Source organism: Oncorhynchus mykiss, chromosome 7, assembly GCF_013265735.2.
Source record: "Oncorhynchus mykiss isolate Arlee chromosome 7, USDA_OmykA_1.1, whole genome shotgun sequence".
In the NCBI taxonomy this organism is placed as follows: Eukaryota; Metazoa; Chordata; class Actinopteri; order Salmoniformes; family Salmonidae; genus Oncorhynchus; species Oncorhynchus mykiss.
This window is the reverse complement of record NC_048571.1, coordinates 65,942,201-65,970,199: the sequence shown is the minus strand read 5'-3', so window position 1 is coordinate 65,970,199 and position 27,999 is coordinate 65,942,201. Positions and strand designations below refer to the sequence as shown.

The window sequence follows — 27,999 nt, the reverse complement described above, 5'->3', positions numbered from 1 at the left end:
GGGAGACTGGAGGAAGAAAATAGTGTTTGCTTCTACAAAGGAAAGGACGCACCTTTCGGAAGGGAGAAGAAGAGGACAAACTACCTCTTGGGAATGGCCACCACGGATCTGGACCACCACCCAAAGGGAGCTGTCCACGGACGGATCGTTAAGGCGGTGACGCTACCTGTGAGTTTTGTTATAGTTTGAAGATACTCGCCTTATGTTCCTTGTTCTTGTAAAGAAGAAGATTTGTGTTTTCATTGTGAGATCATCCTTGATTGTGTTGGAGAGTTTGAGAAGAAAGAAATACCTCAATAGAGAAATTAGTTCAATTAAGAACTTGCCCCTGACTCGTTTATTTCACCTTTACGCTTTAGAGCAACCTCAAACGACTTGGTTCAATCACATATAATACAAACATCTTTAATCAAGCAGCTGGAGGGGAGCACTATCTCTGATTTCACATGGAAGAACTCAAGGAAAAAAATGGTTCCATGTCCCTTATATAGTCTGAGGTAATAATACAATCATATTGTTCACACAACAGTTATTTCAATACAATCAACAGTTATGGAACACAATAGCTTGTGTTAGGGTGCAGACATACCAGGAGTCTATGAAAGGCATAACATCACAGTCCAACAAAGAACATATCCCTTGAGAAATGACAACAGGTCATCCCAAATTCTGCCACTGCATTTCCCCCTTTGATGCCATGAAAACCATAGGCATCACCCTACATTAAATATCTGAGCTGCTGTAGAAGATGCACCAGTCTTTGTCTGAGACTTTATTTCCCAGATTATTTAGACAGTCTTACAGTGCTTTAACCTTATCTTTATCAAATAATCCATGAAGGAATCACTCTGAACATTTCTCTTATACATTTTACACCACTTACAGTTGAAGTCAGAAATTTACATACACAAAGGTTGGAGTCATTAAAACTCTTTTTTCAACCAGGTCTTGTTAAGAAACTATAGTTTTGGAAAGTCGGTTAGGACATCTACTTTGTACGTGACAAGTAATTTTTCCAACAACTGTTTACGGACAGATTATTTCACTTATACTTCACTGTATCACAATTTCAGTGGGACAGAAGATAACATACACTAAGTGGACTGTGCCTTTAAACAGCTTGGAAAATTCCAGAAAATGATGTCATGGCTTTAGAAGCTTCTGATAGGCTAATTGACATAATTTGAGTCAATTGGAGGTTACCAGTGGATGTATGTCAAGGCCCACCTTCAAACTCAGGGCCTCTTTGCTTGACATCATGGGAAAATCAGTAGAAATCAGCAAAGACCACAGAAAAAATGTAAGTCCTCCACAAGTCTGGTTCATCCTTGGGAAAAATGTCTAAACGCCTGAAGGTACCACGTTCATCTGTACAAACAATAGTACACAAGTATAAACACCATGGGACAACACATCTGTCATACCGCTCAGGAAGGAGACGCGTTCTGTCTCCTAGAGATCAATGTACTTTGGTGCGAAAAGTGCAAATTAATCCCAGAACAACAACAAAGGACCTTGTGAAGATGCTGGAGGATACAGGTACAAAACTATCTATTTCCACAGTAAAACGAGTCCTATATCGACATATCCGAAAGGCCGCTCAGCAAGGAAGAAGCCACTGCTTCAAAACCACCCTAAACAAGCCAGACTACGGTTTGCAACTGCACATGGGGACAAAGATCGTACTTTTTGGAGAAATGTCCTCTGGTATGATGAAACAAAAATAGAAGTGTTTGGCCATAATGACCATCGTTATGTTTGGAGGAAAAAGGGGGATGCTTGCAAGCCGAAGAACACCATCCCAACCGTGAGGCACGGGGGGGGCAGCATCATGTTGTGGGGGTGCTTTGCTGTAGGAGGGACTGGTGCACGTCACAAAATAGATGGCATCATGCGGTTGCAAAATGATGGATATATTATGGATATATTATATATTATGGATATATTGAAGCAACATCTCAAGATATCAGTTAAAGCTTGGTCGCAAATGGGTCTTCCAAATGGACAATGACCCCAAGCATACTTCCAAAGTTGTGGCAAAATGTCTTAAGGACAACAAAGTCAAGGTATTGGAGCAGCCTTCACAACGCCCTAACCTCAATCCTATAGAAAATTTGTGGGCAGAACTGAAAAAGTGTGTGCGAGCATAGAGGCCTACAAACCTGACTCAGTTAAACTAGCTCTGTCAGGAGGAATGGCCAAAATTCACCCAACGTATTGTGGGAAGCTTGTGGAAGGCTACCAAAAATGTTTGACCCAAGTTAAACAATTGAAAGGCAATGCTACCAAATACAAATTGAGTGTATGTAAGCTTCTGACTCTGGGAATGTGATGAAATAAATCATTCACTCTACTATTGTTCTGACATTTCACATTCTTAAAATAAAGTGGTGATCCTAACTGACCTAAGACAGGGAATTGTTCCTAGGATTAAATGTCAGGAATTGTGAAAAACTGAAGTTTAAATGTATTTGGCTAAGGGGTATGTAAACTTCAGACTACTGTACGTATGTCTACGTCTGGGTGCGCAAGTTGTATTTTCCCTTTAGAGGGTTCATCACCCATGCTTTCTAATAGTTTTCTGAGCTCCTTATAATTACACCAAATCTCCAACAACTCCTTATTGTAACGATTCTGAGAGGAGGAAGAAGGAGAGGACCAAGGTGCAGCATGGTACGTGTTCATGATCTTTAAATTACACTGAACACTAGAACAAAAATAACAAAACGGAACAAACAAAACAGTCCTGTCTGGTACAGAGACAGAAAACAACTACCCACAACTCAAGGGCGAAAACAGGCTGGTTCTCAATCAGAGACAACGGTTGACAGCTGCCTCTGATTGGGAACCATACCAGGCCAAACTCATAGAAAAACAAACATAGAAAAAAACATAGAATGCCCACCCCAACTCACGCCCTGACCAACCTAAAATAGAGAAATAAAAAAAGGAACTAAGGTCAGGATGTGATACTTATACACACATACCACACATACAACCTCACAGTACTTTTTTGCCAGCCGGTTATGCTATCCTTAAAGTATGGTCAAACTCCGAATACTTTTGTACCTACTTTGAAGTACGGTCAAACTCCGAATACTTTTCTACCTACTTTGAAGTACGGTCAAACTCTGAATACTTTTCCTAAAGGGAATTATGTGGGCTTTAAAGTATAGTCAAACTCAGAATACTTTAAAGTGCGGTCAAACTCCGAATACCCACTATTGATCAGTATTAACCGGACAGATTCATTATGATAGGAAAAATAGTTCTACCAACTTGAATCTCAAAATTTCGTAGATGAGGAGGAAAGGAGATCTCTCACCATTAAGGCTCGGCTGGAAGACAGACAGTCCCTCACACAGATTTTTGAACAAGGTCTCTTACCTTTTTAAGTTGTGGCAAGAGGGATGTCTGAGTCCATGCCGAGTTAAACGGATCAAAAAGTCAGGTCGCTCTCAACCGCATCATGGCGCCAAGTGTTGTTGAAAATAGGATCCAAAGATTAAAGCAGAGATTATTTAATGGTATAATAACAACATATTTAGTACAAGCAGCTACAAGGGAGATCCACCTCTGATTTCACAGGGAAGAACTCAATGAAGAAATTGTTCCATTTCCATTACATAGTGGAAGGTGATAATACAATAATATTGTTCACACAACAGTTATTTCAATACAATCAACAGTTCCGGAACACAATGGCCTTGTGTTAGGGTGCAGACATACAAGGAGTCTATGAAAGGCATAACATCATAGTCCAACATAGTCCAATAACATATTTCTTGAGAAATTACAACAGCTCACCCCCCAAAAAATTGCATGGCCGGGTGCCACGGGCAGTATGTGCATTTTAGACCATTCCAATGACGTGTTAGCTGTTTAGCAATAAAACCGACGCATGCAAAACTATGGGGCAAAACACTTGGAGTTGGCTTAAATTGTTGACAACATGTAAACTATATTAACTCTCCAATGTTTATTGACATTTGCACAATGAGCACTTGTTGTCTCTCAACTACATTGTTACAGTTGTTTGTTAGCTAGCTAGCAAATGTTTTGCCATATTAGCATTGACATGCAAACTATTGCAAACTATTACAGCAAACTGTTACAGACTGCAAAGGGAAACCCAGCCGTGAGCTACCCAGTGACACGAACCTACCAGACAGGCTAAATGCCTTTTATGCTCACTTCGAGGCAAGCAACACTGAATCATGCATGAGAGCACCAGCTGTTCTGGACGACTGTGTGATCACGCTCTCCGTAGCATATGTGAGCACAACGTTTAAACAGGTTAACATTCACAAGGCCACGGGACCAGACGGATTACCAGGACGTGTACTCAGAGCATGCGCGACCAACTGGCAAATGTCTTCACTGACATTTTCAACCTCTCCCTGACTGAGTCTGTAATACTTATGTGTTTCAAGTAGACAACCATAGTCCCTGTTTCCAAGAAAGCGAATGTAACACATTCATGTAGCCATGAAGTGCTTTGAAAGACTGGTCATGGCTCACATCAAAACCATCATCCTGGAAACCCTAGACCCACTCCAATTTGCATACCACCCCAACAGATCCACAGATGATGCAAACTCAATCGCACTCCACACTGCCCTTTCCACCTGGACAAAAGGAACACCTATGTGAGAATGCTGTTCATTGACTACAGCTCAGCGTTCAACACCATAGTGCCCACAAAGCTCATCACTAAGCTAAGGACCCTGAAACTAAACACCTCCCTCTGTAACTGGATTCTGGACTTCCTGACGGGCCACCCCCAGGTGGTAAGTGTAGGCAACAACACAACTGCCACGCTGATCCTCAACATGGGGGCCCCTCAGGGTTGCGTGCTCAGTCCCCTCCTGTACTCCCTGTTCACCCACAACTGCATGGCCAAGCACAACTCCAACACCATCATTAAGTTTGCTGAGGACACAACGGTGGTAGACCTGACCACCGACAATGATGAGACAGCCTATAGGGATGAGGTCAGAGACCTGGCAGTGTGGTGCCAGGACAACAACCTCCCCTCAACGTGAGCAAGACAAAGGAGATGATCGTGGACTACAGGAAAAGGAGGGCAGAACACACCCCCATTCACATCAACTGGGCTGTAGTGAGGCAGGTCGAAAGTTTCAAGTTTCTCGGTATCCACATCACCAACAAACTATCATGGTCCAACCACACCAAGAAAGTTGTGAAGAGTGCATGACAACAGCTTTTCCCCCTCAGGTTCCCAGATCCTCAAAAAGTTATGCAGCTGCACCGTCAACCTGACCGGTTGCATCATCGCCTGGTATGGCAACTGCGAGGCATCCGACCATAAGGTGCTACAGAAGGTGTGCGTATGGCCCAGTACATCACTGGGGCCAAGCTTCCTGCCATCGAGGACCTATATACTAGGACTAGGCAGTGTCAGAGAAAGGCCCCAAAAAATGTCAAAATTGTCAGACTCCAGTCACTCAAGTCATATATTGTTCTCTCTGCTACCGCACGAGAAGCGGTACCAAAGCTCAAAGTCTAGGTCCAAAAGACTTCTTAACAGCTTCTACCCCCAAGCCTTAAGACTGCTGAACAATTAATGAAATGCCCCCACACACACACACACACACTTTGTTTTTACACTGCTGCTACTCGCTGTTTATTATCTATGCATAGTCACTTTACCCCTACCTACTTGTACAAATTACCTCGACTAACCTGTACCCCTGCACATTGACTCTGTACCGGTACCCCCTGTATATAGCCTCATTATTATTAATGTGTTACTATTTTAAATTTGTTATCTTTTACTCTAGTTTATTTAGTAAATATTTATTTATAAATACACTTATTTAGTAAATAAGTATTTAATTCATTAAATACTTATTTCCCACCATAATTTGCAAATAAATTCATTAAAATCCTACAATGTGATTTTCTGGATTTTTTTTCTCATTTCGTCTGTCATAGTTGAAGTGTACCTATGATGAAAATTACAGGCCTCTCTCATCCTTTTAAGTGGGAGAACTTGCACAATTGGTGGCTGACTAAATACTTTTTTGCCCCACTCATACCCCCTCGTACCTTATTGCTTAATCATAGTAGTCAAACGAGTTGAATTGACATCCATTGATGGAAAATAATATAGTGAGTTTAATAAAGGCTTTTTCTCTTGTGACATATACAGATCTGTTTATTAAGTCATCTCATAGTTTGCAAGAATTATTGTTTAGTGCTTGTCTCCACAACCCCACCAGGTGCCTCCCATGTTCCCCCAATTATCCCCTGTGTAATTATATCTGAGTTTTCTGTTAGTCTGTTGCCAGTTCGTTTTGTCAAGTCGTGACAGCATCTTTCTCCGTGTTTTTTCCTCTTTCTGGGTTTTGTTCTAGTTCCCCGGTTATGACCTGTTTTTCCTGTCCTGACCTAGAGCCTGCCTGCCGACTATTACCGGGATTACGAACCCCTGCCTGTCCTCGACCTGCCCTTTACCTGCCCATGTACACTACCGTTCAAAAGTTTGGGGTCACTTAGAAATGTCCTTGTTTTTAAAGAAAAGTTAAATAAATTGTCCATTAAAATAACATCAAATTGATCAGAAATACAGTGTAGACATGGTTAATGTTGTAAATGAATATTGTCGCTGGAAACGGCTGATTTCTTTATGGAATATTTACAGCCCATTATCAACAATGATCACTTGTGTATTCCAATGGCACATTGTGTTAGCTAATCCAAGTTTATCATTTTAAAAGGCCAATTGATAGGTAGAAAACCCTTTTGCAATTACGTTAGCACAGCTAAAAACTGTTGTCCTGATTAAAGAAGCAATAAAACTTGTCTTTAGACTAGTTGATTATCTGGAGCATCAGCATTTGTGGCTTCCATTACAGGCTCAAAATGGCCAGAAACAAAGACCTTTGTTCTGAAACTCATCAGTCTATTCTAGTTCTTAGAAATGAAGGCTATTCCATGCCAGAAATTGCCAAAAAACTGAAGATCTCGTACAACGCTGTGTACTACTCCCGTCACAGAACAAAGCAAACTGTCTCTAACCAGAATAGAAAGAGGAGTGGGTGGCCATGGTGCACAACTGAGCAAGAGGACAAGTACATTAGTGTCAAATCAAATCAAATTTATTTATATAGCCCTTCGTACATCAGCTGATATCTCAAAGTGCTGTACAGAAACCCAGCCTAAAACCCCAAACAGCAAGCAATGCAGGTGTAGAAGCACGGTGGCTAGGAAAAACTCCCTAGAAAGGCCAAAACCTAGGAAGAAACCTAGAGAGGAACCAGGCTATGTGGGGTGGCCAGTCCTCTTCTGGCTGTGCCGGGTGGAGATTATAACAGAACATGGCCAAGATGTTCAAATGTTCATAAATGACCAGCATGGTCCAATAATAATAAGGCAGAACAGTTGAAACTGGAGCAGCAGCATGGCCAGGTGGACTGGGGACAGCAAGGAGTCATCATGTCAGGTAGTCCTAAGGCATGGTCCTATGGCTCAGGTCCTCCGAGAGAAAGAAAGAAAGAGAGAAAGAGAGAATTAGAGAGCACACTTAAATTCACACAGGACACTGAAAATGACAGGAGAAGTACTCCAGATATAACAAACTGACCCTAGCCCCCCAACACATAAACTACTGCAGCATAGATACTGGAGGCTGAGACAGGAGGGGTCAGGAGACACTATGGCCCCATCCGAGGACACCCCCGGACAGGGCCAAACAGGAAGGATATAACCCCACCCACTTTGCCAAAGCACAGCCCCCACACCACTGGAGGGATATCTTCAACCACCAACTTACCATCCTGAGACAAGGCCGAGTATAGCCCACAAAGATCTCCGCCACGGCACAACCCAGGGGGGGCGCCAACCCAGACAGGAAGATCACATCAGTGTGCGTCTAGTTTGAGAAACAGACGCCTCACAAGTCCTCAACTGTCAGCTTCATTAAATAGTACCCGCAAATCACCAGTCTCAATGTCAACAGTGAAGAGGCGACTCCGGGATGCTGGCCTTCTAGGCAGAGTTGCAAAGAAAAAGCCATATCTCAGACTGGCCAATAAAAATAAAAGATTAAGATGGGCAAAATAACACAGACACTGGACTGAGGAACCAGATGTTTCCAGCCTCAATAGTCATTTACAACATTAACAATGTCTCCGCTGTGTTTCTGATCAATTTGATGTTATTTTAATAGACAAGGACATTTCTAAGTGACCCCAAATCTTTTTATACGGTAGTTTATATTCAACAAATCTCTGAGACTTGAACCATCTGCCTCACGTTCTTGCATCTGGGTCTCATCCTGAGTCATGATAGTTTGAACTGACCATGACTGACCCTGCAGACTCGGACCAGCTCTGCAATACTCACAAGGAGCCACCACTGGAAAACACGAGGAGTTACTACATAACCTTATGGAAGGATTGCACACCTTGGCTGAATACCATGACCATGCCATCAGTGCATTCTTAGAACAATTCTGCAGGCTATCTATTAGGCATTAAACCACAACGGAAATCTCCCAGACTCTCAGTAACCCTGCTACCAGCTGTGCTTCTCTCCAGCCTACCCCGGCTTCCTAAGAACCCCGCTTGCCTCCTCCGGAGCGCTGAGGATCCTGGAACTTGCTGGGCGTTTCTCTCGCAGTGCTCTCTCATTTTTGAGCTGCAGCCCTCTTTGTTTCTGTTGGATTCTGTTGGATTGTTCTAAGATACAGTATCTTATCTCACCTGGGCTACGGTGGTGTGGGAGCAACAATCCAGCGTTTTCCTTAGTCTGGAGGAGTTTGTGGCAGAAGTAAAGAAGGTGTTTGATTCTCCGTTGTCTGGGAGAATGACGACTCAGAAGCTACTTCAACTGCATCAAGACTCCCGTAGTGTGGCAGACAAGGCGGTAGAGTACTTGGAACCCGGAATCCCTGTTCGACACGTTCCTTCATGGATTATCAGAGGGATTTAAGGATGAGCTCACAGCCTAGGAGCTGCCCTTGGACCTCGACTCTGTCATATCCCTGACCATAAGCATCGATCGGCAACTACGGGAATGCAATAGGTAGAGGAGGTCTGTTCCCGGGCACATGGGCCCGTCCGCGGTTTCCCCCTCGTTGACAAATACATTCATAAAAAAATCCTACAATGTGATTTTATGGATTTTTTTTCTCATTTTATCTGTCATAGTTGAAGTGTACCTATGATGAGAATTACAGGCCTCTAAATACTGACTAAATAATTTTTTGCCCCATTGTATATCCCTGGACTTTGTCACTGGTCTCCCTCCGTCTGATGGCAACACCACCATCCTTACGGTGGTGGATAGGTTTTCCAAAGCCACCCATTTCATCCCCCTTCCCAAGTTACCCTCAGCCAAGGAGACAGCCCAACTCATGGTACGAATCCATGGACATCCGGTCAATATAGTTTCCAATCATGGTCTTCAGTTCTCATCCCGATTCTGGAAGGTATTCTGCATCCTCTTTGGGTCGTCGGCCAGCCTCTCCTCAGGGTTTCATCCTCAATCTAATGGCCAGTCGACGTGTGCCAATCAGGACATGGAGTTGACTCTTCAGTGCCTCGTCTCGGCCAACCCCACCACCTGGAGCCAGCAGTGTGGGTGGAGTACGCCCGGAACACCCTTCCCTGCACGGCCACTGGTCTCTCGACCTTCGAGTGCTCCATGGGTTATCAGCCCCTGCTTTTTCCTGAGCAAGAGGAAGAGGTCAACATACCCTTGGGCCAGATGTTCATCCGCCGCTGTCGGCGTACCTGGAAGAGAGCCCGGTCCGCACTTCTTAAGACCACCTCCAGGTATCGACGACAAGCGGATCGTCACCGAACCTTGGCTCCCCCCTATCGTCTCTGGCAGAGGGTATGACTTTCTACTCAGGATCTGCCCCTCCGGGTGGAGTCCAGCAAAACCTTTCCCCTGTTTCTTTGGCCCTTTCCCTATATCTAAAATCCTTGGCTTCTCTACTGTTCATCTTCCGTATCCATCCTACATTCCATGTGTCCAAGACAAAACCTGTGTCTCACGGTCCATTGTCTTCAGATACCCCAGGGTAGCCAACTAACCCAGCTCTGTACAATATTGTATGGTGTCAAATTCCGTGATAAATCCAATATATTGGTTTTTGTTATCAATACTGTAAAGTCTCATGGTATCATTGTTTTGTCAGAAGTCAACAGCTGGACACTCTAGAATACATTTTTAGAGGGTAATTTTTTTCTTCTGTATGCTGGGACATATCTTTACCAATAAATTATATGATCCATTAAAACTTATTTCGGATCAGTGGGACGCTAGCGTTCCGGTGAAATTGGGCCAAATTCAAATTACTATAAATATTTAACTTTCATAAAATCACAAGTGCATTACATCAAAATAAAGCTTATCTTGTCGTTAATCCAGCCGCAGTGTCAGATTTAACAAATACTTTATGGCGAAAGCATACCATACGATTTTCTGAGGACCTTCAAGCTGCAAACTGGACCCTATTCCAACTAAACTACTGAAAGAGCTGCTTCCTGTGCTTGGCCCTCCTATGTTGAACATAATAAACGGCTCTCTATCCACCGGATGTGTACCAAACTCACTAAAACTGGCAGTAATAAAGCCTCTCTTGAAAAAGCCAAACCTTGATCCAGAAAATATAAAAAACTATCGGCCTATATCGAATCTTCCATTCCTCTCAAACATTTTTGAAAAGGCTGTTGCATTGCATCTGTCCTCGTGCTCTTAGACCTTAGTGCTGCTTTTGATACCATCGATCACCACATTCTTTTGGAGAGATTGGAAACCCAAATTGGTCCACACGGACAAGGTCTGGCCTGGTTTAGAACTTATCTGTCGGAAAGATATCAGTTTGTCTCTGTGAATGGTTTGTCCTCTGACAAATCAACTGTAAAGTTCGGTGTTCCTCAAGGTTCCGTTTTAGGACCACTATTGTTTTCACTATATATTTTACCTCTTGGGGATGTCATTCGAAAACATAATGTTAACTTGCACTGCTATGCGGATGACACACAGCTGTACATTTCAATGAAACATGGTGAAGCCCCAAAATTGCCCTCGCTAGAAGCCTGTGTTTCAGACATAAGGAAGTGGATGGCTGCAAACTTTCTACTTTTAAACTCGGACAAAACAGAGATGGTTGTTCTAGGTCCCAAGAAACAAAGAGATCTTCTGTTGAATCTGACAATTACTCTTAATGGTTGCACAGTCGTCTCAAATAAAACTGTGAAGGACCTCGGCGTTACTCTGGACCCTGATCTCTCTTTTGACAAACATATCAAGACTGTTTCAAGGACAGCTTTTTTCCATCTACGTAACATTGCAAAAATCAGAAACTTTCTGTCCAAAAATGATGCAGAAAAATGAATCCATGCTTTTGTTACTTCTAGGTTAGACTACTGCAATGCTCTACCTTCCGGCTACTCGGATAAAGCACTAAATAAAATTCAGTTAGTGCTAAATACGGCTGCTAGAATCCTGACTAGAACCAAACAATGTGATCATAGTACTCCAGTGCTAGCCTCCCTACACTGGCTTCCTGTCAAGGCAAGGGCTGATTTCAAGGTTTTACTGCTAACCTACAAAGCATTACATGGGCTTGCTCCTACCTATCTCTCTGATTTGGTCCTGCCGTACATACCTACACGTACGCTACGGTCACAAGACGCAGGCCTCCTAATTGTCACTAGAATTTCTAAGCAAACAGCTGGAGGCAGGGCTTTCTCCTATAGAGCTCCATTTTTATGGAATGGTCTGCCTACCCATGTGAGAGATGCGAACTCCGTCTCAACCTTTAAGTCTTTACTGAAGACTCATCTCTTCAGTGGGTCATATGATTGAGTGTAGTCTGGCCCAGGAGTGTGAAGGTGAACGGAAAGGCTCTGGAGCACAGCCAGAAGAGGACTGGCCACCCCTCATAGCCTGGTTCTTCTCTACGTTTCTTCCTAGGTTTTGGCCTTTTCTAGGGAGTTTTTCCTAGCCAACGTGCTTCAACACCTGCATTGCTTGCTGTTTGGAGATTTAGGCTGGGTTTCTGTACAGCACTTTGAGATATTAGCTGATGTACGAAGGGCTATATAAATACATTTGATTTGATTTTTGTTTGACAGTGCTCAGCACACAAAACATTACAAACAGTAACCAGCCAAGTAGAGGATTAACAAAAGTCAAAATAGCAATAAAACGAATCACTTACCTTTGATGATCTTCATATGGTTGCACTCACAAAACAACTCCCATTTCCCCAATACAGTGCCTTGCGAAAGTATTCGGCCCCCTTGAACTTTGCGACCTTTTGCCACATTTCAGGCTTCAAACATAAAGATATAAAACTGTATTTTTTTGTGAAGAATCAACAACATCATGAAGTGGAACGACATTTATTGGATATTTCAAACTTTTTTAACAAATCAAAAACTGAAAAATTGGGTGTGCAAAATTATTCAGCTCCCTTAAGTTAATACTTTGTAGCGTCACCTTTTGCTGTGATTACAGCTGTAAGTCGCTTGGGGTATGTCTCTATCAGTTTTGCACATCGAGAGACTGACATTTTTTCCCATTCCTCCTTGCAAAACAGCTCGAGCTCAGTGAGGTTGGATGGAGAGCATTTGTGAACAGCAGTTTTCAGTTCTTTCCACAGATTCTCGATTGGATTCAGGTCTGGACTTTGACTTGGCCATTCTAACACCTGGATATGTTTATTTTTGAACCATTCCATTGTAGATTTTGCTTTATGTTTTGGATCATTGTCTTGTTGGAAGACAAATCTCCGTCCCAGTCTCAGGTCTTTTGCAGACTCCATCAGGTTTTCTTCCAGAATGGTCCTGTATTTGGCTCCATCCATCTTCCCATCAATTTTAACCATCTTCCCTGTCCCTGCTGAAGAAAAGCAGGCCCAAACCATGATGCTGCCACCACCATATTTGACAGTGGGTATGGTGTGTTCAGGGTGATGAGCTGTGTTGCTTTTACGCCAAACATAACGTTTTGCATTGTTGCCAAAAAGTTCAATTTTGGTTTCATCTGACCAGAGCACCTTCTTCCACATGTTTGGTGTGTCTCCCAGGTGGCTTGTGGCAAACTTTAAACAACACTTTTTGTGGATATCTTTAAGAAATGGCTTTCTTCTTGCCACTCTTCCATAAAGGCCAGATTTGTGCAATATACGACTGATTGTTGTCCTATGGACAGAGTCTCACACCTCAGCTGTAGATCTCTGCAGTTCATCCAGAGTGATCATGGGCCTCTTGGCTGCATCTCTGATCAGTCTTCTCCTTGTATGAGCTGAAATTTTAGAGGGACGGCCAGGTCTTGGTAGATTTGCAGTGGTCTGATACTCCTTCCATTTCAATATTATCGCTTGCACAGTGCTCCTTGGGATGTTTAAAGCTTGGGAAATCTTTTTGTATCCAAATCCGGCTTTAAACTTCTTCACAACAGTATCTCGGACCTGCCATGATGCTCTCTGCGCTTTTAACGGACCTCTGAGACTATCACAGTGCAGGTGCATTTATACGGAGACTTGATTACACACAGGTGGATTGTATTTATCATCATTAGTCATTTAGGTCAACATTGGATCATTCAGAGATCCTCACTGAACTTCTGGAGAGAGTTTGCTGCACTGAAAGTAAAGGGGCTGAAAAATTTTGCACACCCAATTTTTCAGTTTTGGATTTGTTAAAAAAGTTTGAAATATCCAATAAATGTCGTTCCACTTCATGATTGTGTCCCACTTGTTGTTGATTCTTCACAAAAAAATACAGTTTTATATCTTTATGTTTGAAGCCTGAAATATGGCAAAAGGTCGCAAAGTTCAAGGGGGCCGAATACTTTCGCAAGGCACTGTAAATGTTTGTTTTGTTCGATAAAGTCCCTCTTTATATTCAAAAACCTCCGTTTTGTTCAGTAATCCACTGTCTCAAACAACATCCGGTGAAATTGCAGAGCGTGAAACTCAACAAAACAGAATTTCTCATAATAAACATACATAAAAGATACAAGTGTTATACATCAGCTTAAAGATAAACTCCTTGTTAATCCAACCGGATTTCAAAAAGGCTTTACGTCGAAAGCAAACCGTGTGATTATCTGAGAACAGCGCCCAGCAGACAAATCATTACAAACAGTAACCAGCCAAGTAGAGGAGTAAGAAAAGTCAGAAATAGCGATAAAATGTATCACTTACCTTTGATGTGTTTGCACTCCCAAGACTCCATGTATATAAATATATATATATATATATATATATTTAACTGCGAACTTCAAGGAGTTGGCCATTCAAGGAGTTTGAGTTGGTCTGATAGTCATTATCAATAGAAATTCTCAGGCCATGTGGGTCCAAATGACTTGCAGTTATTTTGTAGGTTCCTTAACGTAAACCTGTGTTTTATTTCCAGGAAGCAGCTACTTCTTTTAATGTTTTATTGACTACTCTAATTGTCTGACAAACTGGGATAAGCATTAGAAAAGTGCTAAAGGGAGAAAGTAGTGCTGGAAGGTTTTATAATTGTAGGCACACTATGCTCTGACTCCTTAGACAGACTGTGAAGCAGAAATGTTTACAAAACTATGGCTATTTGCAGGTGATGTTACATAATGCTGAGGTACTTTGACAAAAAGTCACATGCTTTTTCTTCACACTGGTACAGCACTATAATAGCCTAAAGGTTTGAGGCTGTGTAGTGACACCATGTTGTAAGGTGAATAACTGCTGTTAATCGTTGAGTGTTCACTCAGCTGAACAGGATGGTAGCAGTTTCATTGACAGAGTGTGTGTGTGGAGTCCATTGCCGAAACAGATTTTTCGGTGTAAATTAGCAATATGACAGATGAGCCAATTAATTACACAGGCTGATTTGGGATAGAGCCCCTGGGAATCGGGACTAATGTCCATAATTTCATGTCAATATGCCACATGTGCAGTTCAGAGGTTTGTGCCATCTATATATGCACTTTGAATGTGCCAATACCAGAGCCATATATTTACATACACAATATACTGTACATACTCTGCTCGACCTTATACAAGTCCGGGACAGTAGTGGAGAGGGTAGTAAGTTTTAAGTTCCTCTGCGTACACATCACGAACAACTGAATTGGTCCACCCACACAGACAGCGTCGTGAAGAAGGCGCAGCAGTGCCTTTTCAACCTCAGGAGGCTGAAGAAATTTGGCTTGTCACCAAAAGCACTCACAAACTTCTACAGGTGCACAATCGAGAGCATCCTGTCGGGCTGTATCACTGCCTGGTACGGCAACTGCTCCGCCCACAACCGTAAGGATCTCCAGAGGGTAGTGAGGTCTGCACAACGCATTACCGGGGGCAAACTACCTGCCCTCCAGGACACTAACACCATCCAATGTCACAGGAAGGCCATAAAGATCATCAAGGACAACAACCACCCGAGCCACTGCCTGTTCACCCCGCTATCATCCAGAAGGCGAGGTCAGTACAGGTGCATCAAAGCAGGGACCGAGAGACTGAACAACAGCTTCCATCAGACTGTTAAACAACCACCACTAACATTGAGTGGCTGCTGCCAAAACACTGACTCAACTCCAGCCACTTTAATAATGGAAATTGATGTAAAAATATATCACTAGCCACTTTAAACAATGTCACTTAAGATAATGTTTACATACCCTGCATTACTCATCTCATATGTATATACTGTACTCGATACTATCTACTGCATCTTGCCTATGCCGTTCTGTACCATCACTCATTCATATATCTTTATGTACATATTCTTTATCCCTTTACACTTGTGTGTATAAGGTAGTAGTTTTGGAATTGTTAGGTTAGATTACTCGTTGGTTATTACTGCATTGTCGGAACTAGAAGCACAAGCATTTCGCTACACTCGCATTAACATCTGCTAACCATGATTTGATTTGATTTGAAATAGACTGCGTATATTTACCAGTACTAGGGTTGCAAAGCTACCAATAATTTACCAAAGTAACCGCAACCTTCTGTAGTTTTGATCATTAACAGGTCATCTATGGTAACCTTGGTAATTTATACTTGAATAACTTTGACATAATGTATTTATATATATTATTCTTTCTTTTTCATATATCTGTGTCCATGTTGTCCATGAGTTCTAGAGGATAGACCATATGGTTCAAGAGAAAATTGCCAAACTATAGTAAAAAACATCTAATCAACAATGGCATTATTTTCAAGGAACTAGGGAACTCGTCCAACTATTGACTTTTTTCACAACTGCCACCAGTTTGGCGCCAAAAACATTTACAACAAAGACATATTGACATAGAGAAAAGTGTGTAAAGAAAGTATAAAGTATATTTCATTCTGAAACACTAATGGTATTCACTAAGTTGATGGTTTATATTTAGGATAATATTTTTGTTATTAAAAAATGTATTGTATATATTTTACATGTGATAAGACCATGCAGAGGGCCAGAGAAAATACCCCAATAAAGTACCCCAAAAAGCCACTAAAAAACTTGAATGTTACCAAATCTCTGGTAGTTCACTGGTAAATGTAGAATGTTTCCAGTAATATACCTTCCCTTTGCAACTTAACCAGCACTTTCCACAACAGCCAGCTTCTAATCAGGGTCAGTAGGTGCACCTGGTTTATCTAATTTAAAAAGCTCATATAGGAGACTTCAAATCAAATGTATGGATTCAAGTTAGGTTTGCCTGAGCACTTCTGACCCAGTTCCACAGGTGCTGCACTGAAACCTTGGTGAGCAGAGGGAGTAAAGGTTATCAACAGAAACATAAAACCCTCATGTGTATTTAGAACTGGTATAGAAACCATGGTCCTTTCTGCTCAATCTCAACCGCCTCAGCCATCTCAACAAAGCCACTCTCAAATCTTACAATATTTTCCAATCCATTCAGTTACTGAAGTTGTTGCCTTTTTTTATAGATGAGTTTGATTTACACAGTTTCTAAATGTGAATACCAAAACGCTATATCCACCAATTTTTCACTTTTGGTCTGGGGCTGATTTTCATGGTTTGTGCTAGGCCCCTTAGTTCCAGTGAAGGGAAATATTAACACTACAGCATACAATGGCATTCTAGTTGATTCTGTGCTTCCAACTTTGTGGGAAGGCCCTTTCCTGTTTTAGCATGACAATGCCCCCATGCACAAAGTGAGGTCCATACGGAAAGGGTCCACATACTCTTGGTCATGTAGTGTATGTGGTTGTCTCACCTAGCTATCTTGAGATGAATGCACTCTGGATAAGAGTATCTGCTCAATTACTAAAATGTCAAATGTAAATGTTCTACATAAAGATCTCATATTACTGTTTGAATCATTTTTTTTAATAAATGTTTTTAAATATTGATGTCACAAATGTATAATTTGTACATTTCATTATTAAACATGTAGTTATTTGTTATATTTGACTGTACTACTTATTTCTCTGAGTGAGGCAGATATATATCTCTCAATACACAAAAGATAAACAGGGCATAGGCCTACCCCCCAAAAATGTCTTTCACTGCATGCTTTTTCTTTTTCTCTTTTTTTCTGTGTAGGATGTGGTTAGCACAGTCACTTCCTGCGTCTCTTCTGAGAGGTTTCAGAGACAAGGAGGTGTGCAGGCGAGTCAAAGACCTTTCACATTGGGTCTCCACCCACAGTGGAACTTGATGTTTGGTTCTGCCTGTCCTTACTATCTTGGGCGGGCGTTGTATATAAGAAACGGGTGGTGTTGGCTTTGTTTCTGTGGGCTGCTGTCCACTGTAGCGCTGTAAACGGAGGAGATCCTTGTAGAGTAAGGAGGACAGGGCAAGGTGGGGTGAGGGACATGGCATCCCTTCTGATGCGTATCTTTCGTTTGGGCCCGGAGAAGAAGAGGGTGAAGCATTATGAGAACCTCCGGAGAGACGTGGACCCTCGAGAGACCTGGGACACCCAGGGGGAGCTGGGAGACGGGGCCTTTGGGAAGGTCTACAAGGTACCAGCAGGCTGGGGCCCAATACTCAACTTCTTTTAACTTCTGGTCTGGTCTTGTCTCCTTTCCTCTCCAAACCAAACCAAATCCATAAAAATATTACATTTAAGATGAAAATTCTATCACCTCTGATGGGATGGAGAGTAACTAACTCTGGTTTTAATTCAATATGGAAATGATGGAGTGAAATGATGTCTCAGTGCAAAACAAGAGCAGCCAACCGTGTTACCAAACTTTGAAGTGCTTTTGATTTAAAGCTGTGTTGTGGATCTTCTCGATGGTAGGCAGAGCATAGCATGCGTCATGAGGCCATACTGTGGTTTGTCGTTTTCCTGTCAACCCATACAGGCTGAAATATAACTTCCTGTCTTGACGTATAACCCACACGCATCTGCTCTTCTGTTTTTGCAGAAACACCTTGACTGTTGTTGCACTTGGCTGACTGATTTCCAACTTTAATGTGATGGTTTTATTAATCATGTAATGATTATTTTTTGTAAATTTAAATGTAGAATACTGTATTATTATTGAATCCAAGATGCAAAGAACTAGGGCCACCTAGATTAGAGTGACGTCATGTGTATCTCTCTCACTGGTATATGAGTTCAAGGTATTGTTTGTGATTGTTTGTGATTTTTAACTGTCTTTTTTCATACAAAGCATTTTGATGCGAAGCCTGCGAGAAGATGATAAATAACATATAATATATAGACTAAAGCCAGTATAATGTAGATGGAACCGTAGAGACCATAGTGTATTCCTCTGTCTGTATTCAGGCCCAGAACCACACCACTGGGGCCCTAACTGCTGCTAAAGTGATGGAGGTACGCAACGAGGAGCAGCTTGACGACTATATCACCGAGATCGACATCCTGGCAGCCTGCCGCCATAACAACATCCTTGGGTTGTTGGACGCCATCTTCTTTGAGGGTTGGCTGTGGGTGAGGTCTTTTTCAGCTGTTTGACTCCATTGCTAGGTGTCAATATTAATACACTGGGTCAGGACTTTTTGGAGGAGTTTCAGTGAACTATGTGAAATCTGTGAAATCTGTCATTCTGCCCCTGAAGAAGGCAACCCACTGTTTCTAGGCCGTCATTGTGAATAATCATTTGTTCTTAACTGACTTGCCTAGTTAAATAAAGGTTAAGTAAAAAATACATACAAAAACTATCCATTATATATATACAGTTAAGGCTTTTGATGATTGATCGTTGAAGATTCTATCTCTTTCTGTCCCATAGATCCTGGTTGAGTTCTGCCCAGGAGGGGCCTTGGATGACATCATGTTAGGTGGGAGCCAAAGCGTCATGCACTCCTTGGTTTCCATTTCTTTCGTTTTTCCTCCTCTGGGAAGCCCCTGCTTGTCCTTATATGTTATTGTGTTTGTGTATATGTGTGTGTGTGTGTGTGTGTGCGTGCGTGTGTGCGTGTCCATGTGTGTGTGTGTGTGAACCCCCCAGAGCTGGAGCGGGGCCTGTCTGAGCAGCAGATCAGTGAGGTATGCTGTCAGACCCTGCAGGCTCTGTGCTACCTTCACCAGCACCACATCATCCATAGAGACCTGAAGGCAGGCAACATCCTCCTCACCATGGAGGGACACGTCAAACTGGGTACAAAACTACACAGCACACTCCTACAACTACTGGATTATAATCTCTCTCTCTCTCTCTTTGTCTCTCTTTGTCCGTCTTTTCTCTCTGTCTCTGTTCGATTCTCTCTCCCGGATTTTCCATCCATCCGTCCGTTTACCTGTCTACCTGACTGTGTGTCTGTCTAAATGTTGTTTATAAGTCTATCCTAGTGTCTCTCTTATAGTGTATCAGTGCCTCTCATTGAGTCCTCTCAAAGCCCTGTTTCAATCCCCAGCCGACTTCGGAGTGTCTGCCAAAAACATACACACCCTCCAGAAAAGAGCCACTTTCATTGGAACCCCTTACTGGTTTGTCTTACTCCTATCATTTTTGTATATGTTTAAATGTTGTTAGCATGCAGCCACATTCCCATGTGCATTCTTTTTCAACAACCCCAATGTCTAAATTTGTCCGTCTGTCCCTCTGTCTGCCCGTCCGTCCATCCCAGGATGGCTCCAGAGGTGATCCAGTGTGAGACCTCCAAGGAGAACCCGTATGGCCCCAAGGCGGACGTCTGGTCCCTGGGCGTGACGCTGATCGAGGCTGCAGAGATGGAGCCCCCTCACCACTCACTCAACCCTATGAGGGTCCTGCTCAAGATCACCAAGTCCCCCCCACCCACCCTCAGCAACCCACGCCTCTGGTGAGTCAGGGACAGTTAGTCATACATGGAGATGTCTCTATTTTAATGAATCAATGGTGGCTGGTGGCACCTTAAATGGGGAGGGCCAGCTCATAGTATCAAACACATGGAAAACATATTTTCCCATAGGGAATAGGGTGCCATTTGGGATGCGTCACCTGAAACCTATACCCATCCCTGTGGCCCTGCACTGTGTTCCCACTTTCAGGTCCTCCCATTTCCAGGACTTCCTGCGGAGAGCGCTGCAGAAGAACCCTGAGGCCCGGTGGGGAGCCCAGCAGCTCCTGGCGCACCCCTTCCCCTGCGCTGGACGGGATGGTCGAGCCCTGAAGGAACTCATCGCCGAGGCCAAGGCTGAGGTGATGGAGGAGACAGCGGTAAGAGATGGGGGATTCTTCCCAAATGGCACCCTATTCCCCATATAGTTCACTACTTTTGATCAGGGCCCATAGGCTTTGGTCAAAAGTAATGCAGTATATAGGGAACAGAGCTCGCCAACTTGTAGTCCTAAAAAATAGAAATGAGTTACCTTTGGTTCGTTCGGCCATTCCCATGGGGGAAATTCATGGGGAAAGAATGGGGTTTTGGGATAAACGCCGAAAATATGGTCTGTGGTAAAAACAGGCTTAGGAGATCTTATAAGTTTTGTTCTATGTAATAATAGAAGTTAGTTAACATGACCTTTATGAATTATGAAGCCTTTATGTGCTTGTTTTGATTACATAAATGCTTCAAAATTCACAAAAAGTGATGAAGATTATATCATAGAACAAAACGTATAAGATCTCCTATGCCTGTTTTTACCAAACCTTATTTTCGGCATTTGTCCATAACCCCTCCAAACCCCCCATTCATTTCCCCATAGGCTTAGGTCAACGAGCCATGGTGGAGTACAGAAAGACGGCATTACTATTGCTCTCCATAGAGTGCCATTTGGGATGCAGACTTGATTTGAGGGAGTGATGCCTTTCTAATAGAGATCTGCTTCGATCTAAAACGTGTTGCGAAAGTTTCTCTATTTCTGCTTCTATACAGTATACTGTAGGTGGAAGTTCACACATCAACTTTCCAACATTTTGTCCTTTGAGTGTTTTTATTTGTCTTCAAGTAGATAGGACAGAAAATAGATGCAATTGAAATTGCCTCCTAAAGTCTGTCTTAAATGAACAACAATGGTAACACATCCTATTATTTTCTCTGCCAGTCCCTGATTGACCATGGGGGCTCTCTAGACGAGGACACGATTGTGGGGTTGGATGGAGGGACTGCCCAGTCTGAGAAGGGGCAGGAAGAAGAGACAATGCAGGTACCAGAGAAACCTCAGGAGGGCCCATCTATCATACAGGCTGGTATGAGTCCACCACCACCTCCACCCAACCCTGACCCAGTCTCTTCCTCCACCCCAGTGAAAGATGGGGGCACTGCTGGGACCAGGGTGGAGACTCCCAACACGGACAGGGCCAGAAAGTTGGCCAGGCGTCTGTCGGTCTGGGAGCCAGGGACCTTTCTCTCCTTTCTGACCACCGGGTCTCGGCGCTGCAAGTCCGGTCTCTGGGGAGACACACCCTCAATTCCAGCCAATCAGACCCAACAGAACAAGGAGGACAGTCCCACTGGCCAATCAGAAGAGCAGGAAGTGACACATCCAGCGGGAGAGAGAGATGCAGGTGATGCGGAGAAGGATCTGTGTGAGAATGTTGGGAGGGGCAGCTTGGAGGGAGGGATCACTCAACCCATCCCTGAAACAAATGACACAGGAGATGATGCAGAAGAAAAGGTTGAGGGGCAGAAAAAAGAGAAGGATGAAATTTCAAATGACTGTGAGGCCCAAGACCTTGACCTGGAAGTGGTTTCTTCTTCTGAACAGGAAATAGTAGGCATCCACACTGATATGAACCAAAACAGTACCAATGACTCTGTTGGTGATGCACTTGACTCAGACAATAAACAACCAATTTCTGAGGCTCAATGTTCAGTTAAGGAAATTGGTATCCTTAAATCAGCACCAAATAATGATACTAAGCATAGGGTAGAAGAAGCTCCTCGCCAGTTAGTGCACAAACAAAGTCCACTGGTTATAGCCTTGTCTTTGGAAATGCCCCGCCCATCCACAAAAGAGAGAGGAGAAACCCAGCACTCAGTGCTAGACTTTCTGGATCTCTCCACTCATAACCACTTCAAGATGGCCACCAGTGGGAAGGCTGAGGAAGAGACAAAACAGAGCAAAGATGAGAGGACGGAAGGGACCGAGGAGGAAATACAAAAGGAGAGGGGAGAGGAGGAGCAGGAGCAGGACAAGGATGAGAAGATTTTAGAAGAGAATGAACTACATGCTAAGAGAGATGAAGAGGCAAAGCACGAGGGGAGTATGGTAGAAGAAAGGGATAAGATGCAGATAAATAAAGAAGGAATACAAGACAAGCCATGTGTAGAAGAAGAACAGGAGGTCAAGGTGGAGTTAAAGACAAGCGAGGGAGAGACAAGCAACTGTCCAGACATTGAGAAAACTCCAGACAAAGGAATGGACTTAAAAGAACATGAAGCAAGTCCTGAAATGGAGGACGGAGAATCTAAGAGTGATATTGAAGAGACTGTACAATCAGAACAAACAGGAGAAATACAGACTGAAACAGAGAAGCAAAGAAGTGAATCAACAATGGAAGTTGAGACCCGTGAAAAGGAGAAGTGTTTGAGGGCAGACACAGAAGATAAAATCCTTGATATCAAAGTGACTGAATGTGAAAATGTAGAGAGAGCAGAGGACAGAACAGTGGGAAAAGATGAACAGAGTAAAGAGGAGGACCTTGGATTAGAAAGTGATAACATTGTGATTATCCAAGCACAAGAATCCAATATGATCATAAAGCAGGAACCAAAAGAAGAGAGAAACAAACAAGAAGACTGTAAGGGAGAAGAGAAGATGACTGACCCCCCAACTGGAGAACCTATGATGAGGGTAAACTTGACCTTGGAGTCAAATAGTGGGAGGGAGGAAGGAGGGAAAGAGGAAGGAGGGAAGAAGCTGGAGGAAGGAGGTAAGGAGGAGGAGGCAGGTCAGACCCAATTAAACATATTGACCGAACAGAGCTCAACTAGATCTCAGGGAACAGCTACAGACACAGTACACCTGAACTCAGCATCAAATGGAAACTGGCACCAAGTGACAGACAATACACCCAAGATGGCTGCCACTGATGACCAAGCTGACATGACAGAGAAAGACAACTCAACATTGACAGTCTCAACAATGTCAAGACCTGTAGAGGTGAGTGATAGTGATCAGGGCAGGCTGTCACCCATTGGTTCCCCAAGTGAATATAATACAGAACATAAAACATAAGGGTACAATTTATTAAGGTTAAAGAGACATTCCACTCCAAAATCAAAGTTTCTCAGGTGCTTTCAAAACTCAAAAGTAGTCCACTTCTGAAAACATCTGACAAAAGTAGATTTTAGAGTGTAATTTCCCTTTAAGAGAGGTAATAAGAAGTGTTGTGTGCTTCCCTAGATAGATTACAACAACTAAACAGAAGCACTTTGTGACTGTAATCTTTTCTTTGTTGTATTCCAGGAGTTGATCCATAACAGGAAGACGGTCAAAAGGACCCGGAGGTTCATGGTGGACGGCCGAGAGGTCAGCGTCACCACGTCAAAGGTCCTGAAAGAGACCGATGGGAAAGAGCGGCGCATGCGGTCTGCCAGGTAAAATTTTCCCTCTGGAAACAAGGCTTGGGCTCCAATGAAAAAATAACTAGATTAAGGATAGACTCATAATTTCAAATACATTTTGGATGGGAGACTTAAACACATTCATATTCAATGCATTCACTTCATTATTATGTTCAATCTCCCGTGTGTGTGTGTGTGTCCGTGTGTGTCCGTGTGTGTCCGTGTGGGTGTGTGTGTGTGTGTGTGTCCGTGTGTGTCCGTGTGTGTCCGTGTGTGTGTGTGTGTGTCCATGTGTGTCCGTGTGGGTGTGTGTACCTGACTATGCAGGCGCCAGGAGCTGCAGGCTTTAAAGCTCCTTCAGAGGGAGGAGCAGAGAGAGTACTCCCAGATGGAGCAGCGGCTGCAGCAACAGAGAGAGATGATGTTCCGACAGATCGCCCAGGAGATGACAGTGAGTAGTGGGACCCAGAGTCCCGTTTGCGGAATATTTAGATAAAGCCTGGAATAAAATAAAAAGGGCTACCTGTAATTTAATTATAATATCAAATTTAGCTTCTATATAGCAAATGGCACGTACTGTATGTATATACTGTAAATTGTGTGTAAGCCTGTCTCCCACTTGAATATTCTCTTTGTGCCAGACTGGGTTCAAATGCCTTCTGTTTAAATGTTGTATTTATTTATCTGTATATGTATGTATGTATGTATGTATGTATGTATGTATATGTTTACTGCTCTAGGGATATAGTTATTTTTTGGATAACATTATTTACTATTATGTATTCTTTAAAAAATATATATATTTCACTCTTTATACGATTCGCACTGCAAAGAACACTGGAAGAATTATCACTGATTTATCACAGCAAATTTGGTGTGTTTTGTGTGCATTGTGCAGGGCAAGAAGCAGTATTACGACGGTGAGCTGGAGCGGGTAGAAAAGCAGTATGTTCAGCAGAGCAGCCGCATGGAGACAGAGCACACAGCCAGGCTCAGAGAGGACGCACGCAGACTCAAGAGCCAGCAGGAGCGAGAGCTGAACCGCAAGGCTGCTGTACTGAAGGCTCAACCCAGAGAAGTACACCGATTCGCACGCAAACACACGCACGCACAACATGCACGCACGCACGCACAACACGCATGCACACACACACACACGCACACACAGAGAGCCCTTGGTATATCTTGTTTCTTCTTGTGTTCATCCCAGGAGGCGCGTTACTTGCAGAAGCAGCAGCAGGAGCTCAATGAGACGCTCCAGAAAGGAGTCCAGGAACACAAGAGGAAGGTGGCCTCTATGGAGTGGGATATCACTGTCAAGACCCAGCAGCTTAAGAGAGGTACACACATGCACGCACACGATCAGCACACACTCACGTACGCATGCACCTACGCACTCACAAATTGGTTACGATTATGGGCTGCTTTATGAAAATGGTTAGGCCCAAATTACAGACCGACAGGAAATTAGACATTGACCACAACGGTGACATTGACTGTGTTTGCGCCTATAGAAACTTTGATTCATTCACATATATGGGCCCCTTGCCTGCAGCCCGGGAATCAGTGATTTGGGAGATGGAGCAACGTCATCTGCAGGAGAAGTACCACCTCTTCAAGCAGCAGGTGAAGGAGCAGTATTCACTGCAAAGACAACAGCTTACCAAGAGGCACAGCAAAGTGAGTTGGAATGCTCTCACTAAGAACCCTAACCCCCCAAACTTGCATACTCAAATGCACACACAGAGACACACACACACACACACACACACACACACACACACACACACACACACACACACACACACACACACACACACACACACACACCATGACCATGATCCCCTCTCCCCTGTCCTTTCCCAGGATACAGACAGGGCGTCCCAGTTCCATCGGGCATTGCAGGATGAGCAGAGGGCCCAACAGGCCCAGGAGAGGACCCAGCTCCAGCGAGCCCAGCGCACCGAGGCCAAGGCCAGGCTGGCCCACTTCAAGCAAGAGTTGAAGACACTGGGCCTGAGCGGGCAAGAGCACAGGCAGCGCCTCACACTGGTTAGTACAGAGACTTGTATGGCTTCTCAGTTCCCAAATAGTTAACATTATTTTCTGTGCTCAATTGGCCACTAGTAATTGTTTGTTTGGCAATCATCTTTGTCTCTGTCTCTGTCTCTTTTTCTCTCCCTCTCTCACAATTTATATTTCTTTCTCTCTCTCTCTATCTCTCTCTCTGTATGTCAGTTTATGTCGGAGGAGGAGGGCATTCAGCGAGCTGAGAGGCAGAGTTTGCAGCAGGTCCATGAGGGCCAGCTGAGGGAGGTGCAGGAGCAGTGTGACGGCAATATGACTGAACTCCAGGAGCTGCAGGTACACTACACTACACACCATGTGCTAGCAAGCTCACTGGGTTGTAGATATTCATATTATATCTACTATAAACTGGTATACTCTATAATAGAATGTTTTCATATAATCAAATAAGCATAATTGGTTATGTAAAAAAATTAAAAAACATTTATGCATGTGTGCTCGGGTGTGTGTTTCAGAATGAGAAACTGCAGCTGTTAGTTGATATGGAGAAGAAGAAGATTCGGAGACTGGAGGATGAACACACACTAGAGCTGAACGAGTGGAAAGACAAGCTGGCCTGCAGGAAAGAGGTATGGGAGACAGAGAAAGAAGAGAGTTTGTGTGGGAATAGTGTGTTGAATGACAAAACAAGTAAGGAGATAGGAGACAGTGAGTGGATATTGTTCAATGTTCAGCTGCCATATCCATTAGCCATGCACACCATGGTAACAGATTAATGATGAGAGGCAGTATTTATTTCTTTTATTTTATATTTTATTGTTATACTTTTTACCCATTTTTCTCCTAATTTTCTTGATATCCAATTGTCCTATCGCTGCAACTCCCATACGGACTCGGGAGAGGCGAAGGTCGAGAGCCATGCGTCCTCCGAAACATGACCCGAGCCAGCTGCACCAATGTGCCGGAGGAAACACCGTAAAGCTGGTAACCAAAGCCAGCGTGCATGCGCCCGGCCACCACAAGGAGTCTCTAGAGCGTGATAGGACATTACAGCCGGCCAAACCCTCCCCTAACCCGGACAACACTGGGCCAATTGTGCGCTGCCTCATGGGTCTGCCGTTCGCAGCCGTGCCTTAGACCGCTGTGTCACTCAGGAGGCAACAGGGCAGTATTTTAAATCTGAAACATGCTCCCGTTGCACTTGTTGTCCTTGGAGATCTGAAAAGGTTCATTAAGGTCAGGTATGGCTCCAAGGAGAAATGTTGTCATATCCATTAGACATGCATACACTTCTAACAGCTTGCTGTTTGAAGGGACATCAGGGCTACACTTTGAATCCCAAAACATGTTCCTTTGCACTTGTTGACTTGACCTCGATGACTTGAACGTTTCAATGAGGGTATATGGTCTGTTTGTCCATCCGTGTTTGAACGTGTTTATGCCTGAGTGTGCAGGCATAGTCTGGTATAGTGTGTGTCTATGTGTCTGTCTGTCCATCTGTCGTCCTTCCATCTGTCTGTGTTTGAATATGTTTCTGTCTGTGTGTGCAGGTGTTGGAGGAAGACCTGGCTCGCCGGAGGAGAGAGAAGGAGGGAGCGAAGAGACGGGGGAGTGAGCCTGAGTCCCGGTTTGCACCTCGGCGCTCACGATTCTTCTCAAGCCTCAACTTCTCTTAACTGACCACGACCAAAAGAGAAAACAATCCTGAAAAATCTAACTGCTTTTTATATCACACTCTTACAGGGAACTCACATACGTGTATATAAACAACATACTATCATTTTACCCTGACAGTGCCTGACATTTTTTAAAGGACCTAAACTCATTATACAGAGGAGTGAGTATAAGAGGAATTACTGACAATATTTTTTATTTTTGTCAAATATTGTATATGCCTCTCTTGCAAGAGAATAGAGGACATGTTTGTACATATTTCAATAGTTGACCACTGAAGGATGTGTAAGCAAGCTACTTTAGTATGTGTTCTTTCAAACACTGTTGTGGGGCAGATATTTCCCTTCTATTATTTTGAACCTAATGTTTGCAATAAATTACAAATGTTGGTCATCATCTA

At 43.4% G+C, this 27,999-nt stretch overlaps 1 protein-coding gene across 3 annotated transcripts; it reads left to right on the top strand.

Moving 5' to 3' along the window:
* The first annotated feature begins 14 nt into the window (after positions 1-14).
* On the top strand, positions 15-27,999 carry si:dkey-81j8.6 (serine/threonine-protein kinase 10-A). Of its 3 annotated transcripts, XM_021610220.2 has the most exons (17): positions 17,577-17,956; positions 18,730-18,894; positions 19,196-19,244; positions 19,415-19,564; positions 19,821-19,893; positions 20,034-20,228; positions 20,437-20,605; positions 21,433-23,493; positions 23,800-23,930; positions 24,225-24,348; positions 24,796-24,975; positions 25,108-25,237; positions 25,453-25,577; positions 25,764-25,949; positions 26,136-26,261; positions 26,441-26,554; positions 27,476-27,999. In XM_021610220.2, exons 1-17 carry the CDS (start codon positions 17,807-17,809, stop codon positions 27,599-27,601), a joined length of 4,254 nt encoding a protein of 1,417 aa, XP_021465895.2. In that variant the 5' UTR covers positions 17,577-17,806; the 3' UTR covers positions 27,602-27,999. The 3 variants fall into 3 exon arrangements, with proteins under 3 accessions (XP_021465896.2, XP_036839762.1, XP_021465895.2); XM_021610221.2 differs by lacking the exons at positions 17,577-17,956; positions 27,476-27,999 and adding an exon at positions 15-168 and having other exon boundaries at positions 26,441-27,468; XM_036983867.1 differs by lacking the exon at positions 27,476-27,999 and having other exon boundaries at positions 17,576-17,956; positions 26,441-27,468.

Coding starts and splice junctions, on each gene's coding strand:
- si:dkey-81j8.6 (XM_036983867.1), top strand. CDS start 17,807: ATGGCATCCCTTCTGATGCGTATCTTTCGTTTGGGCCCGGAGAAGAAG. Junction 20,229..20,436: donor CTCAGCAACCCACGCCTCTG/GTGAGTCAGGGA, acceptor TCCCACTTTCAG/GTCCTCCCATTTCCAGGACT. Junction 24,976..25,107: donor TGAAGGCTCAACCCAGAGAA/GTACACCGATTC, acceptor TGTTCATCCCAG/GAGGCGCGTTACTTGCAGAA.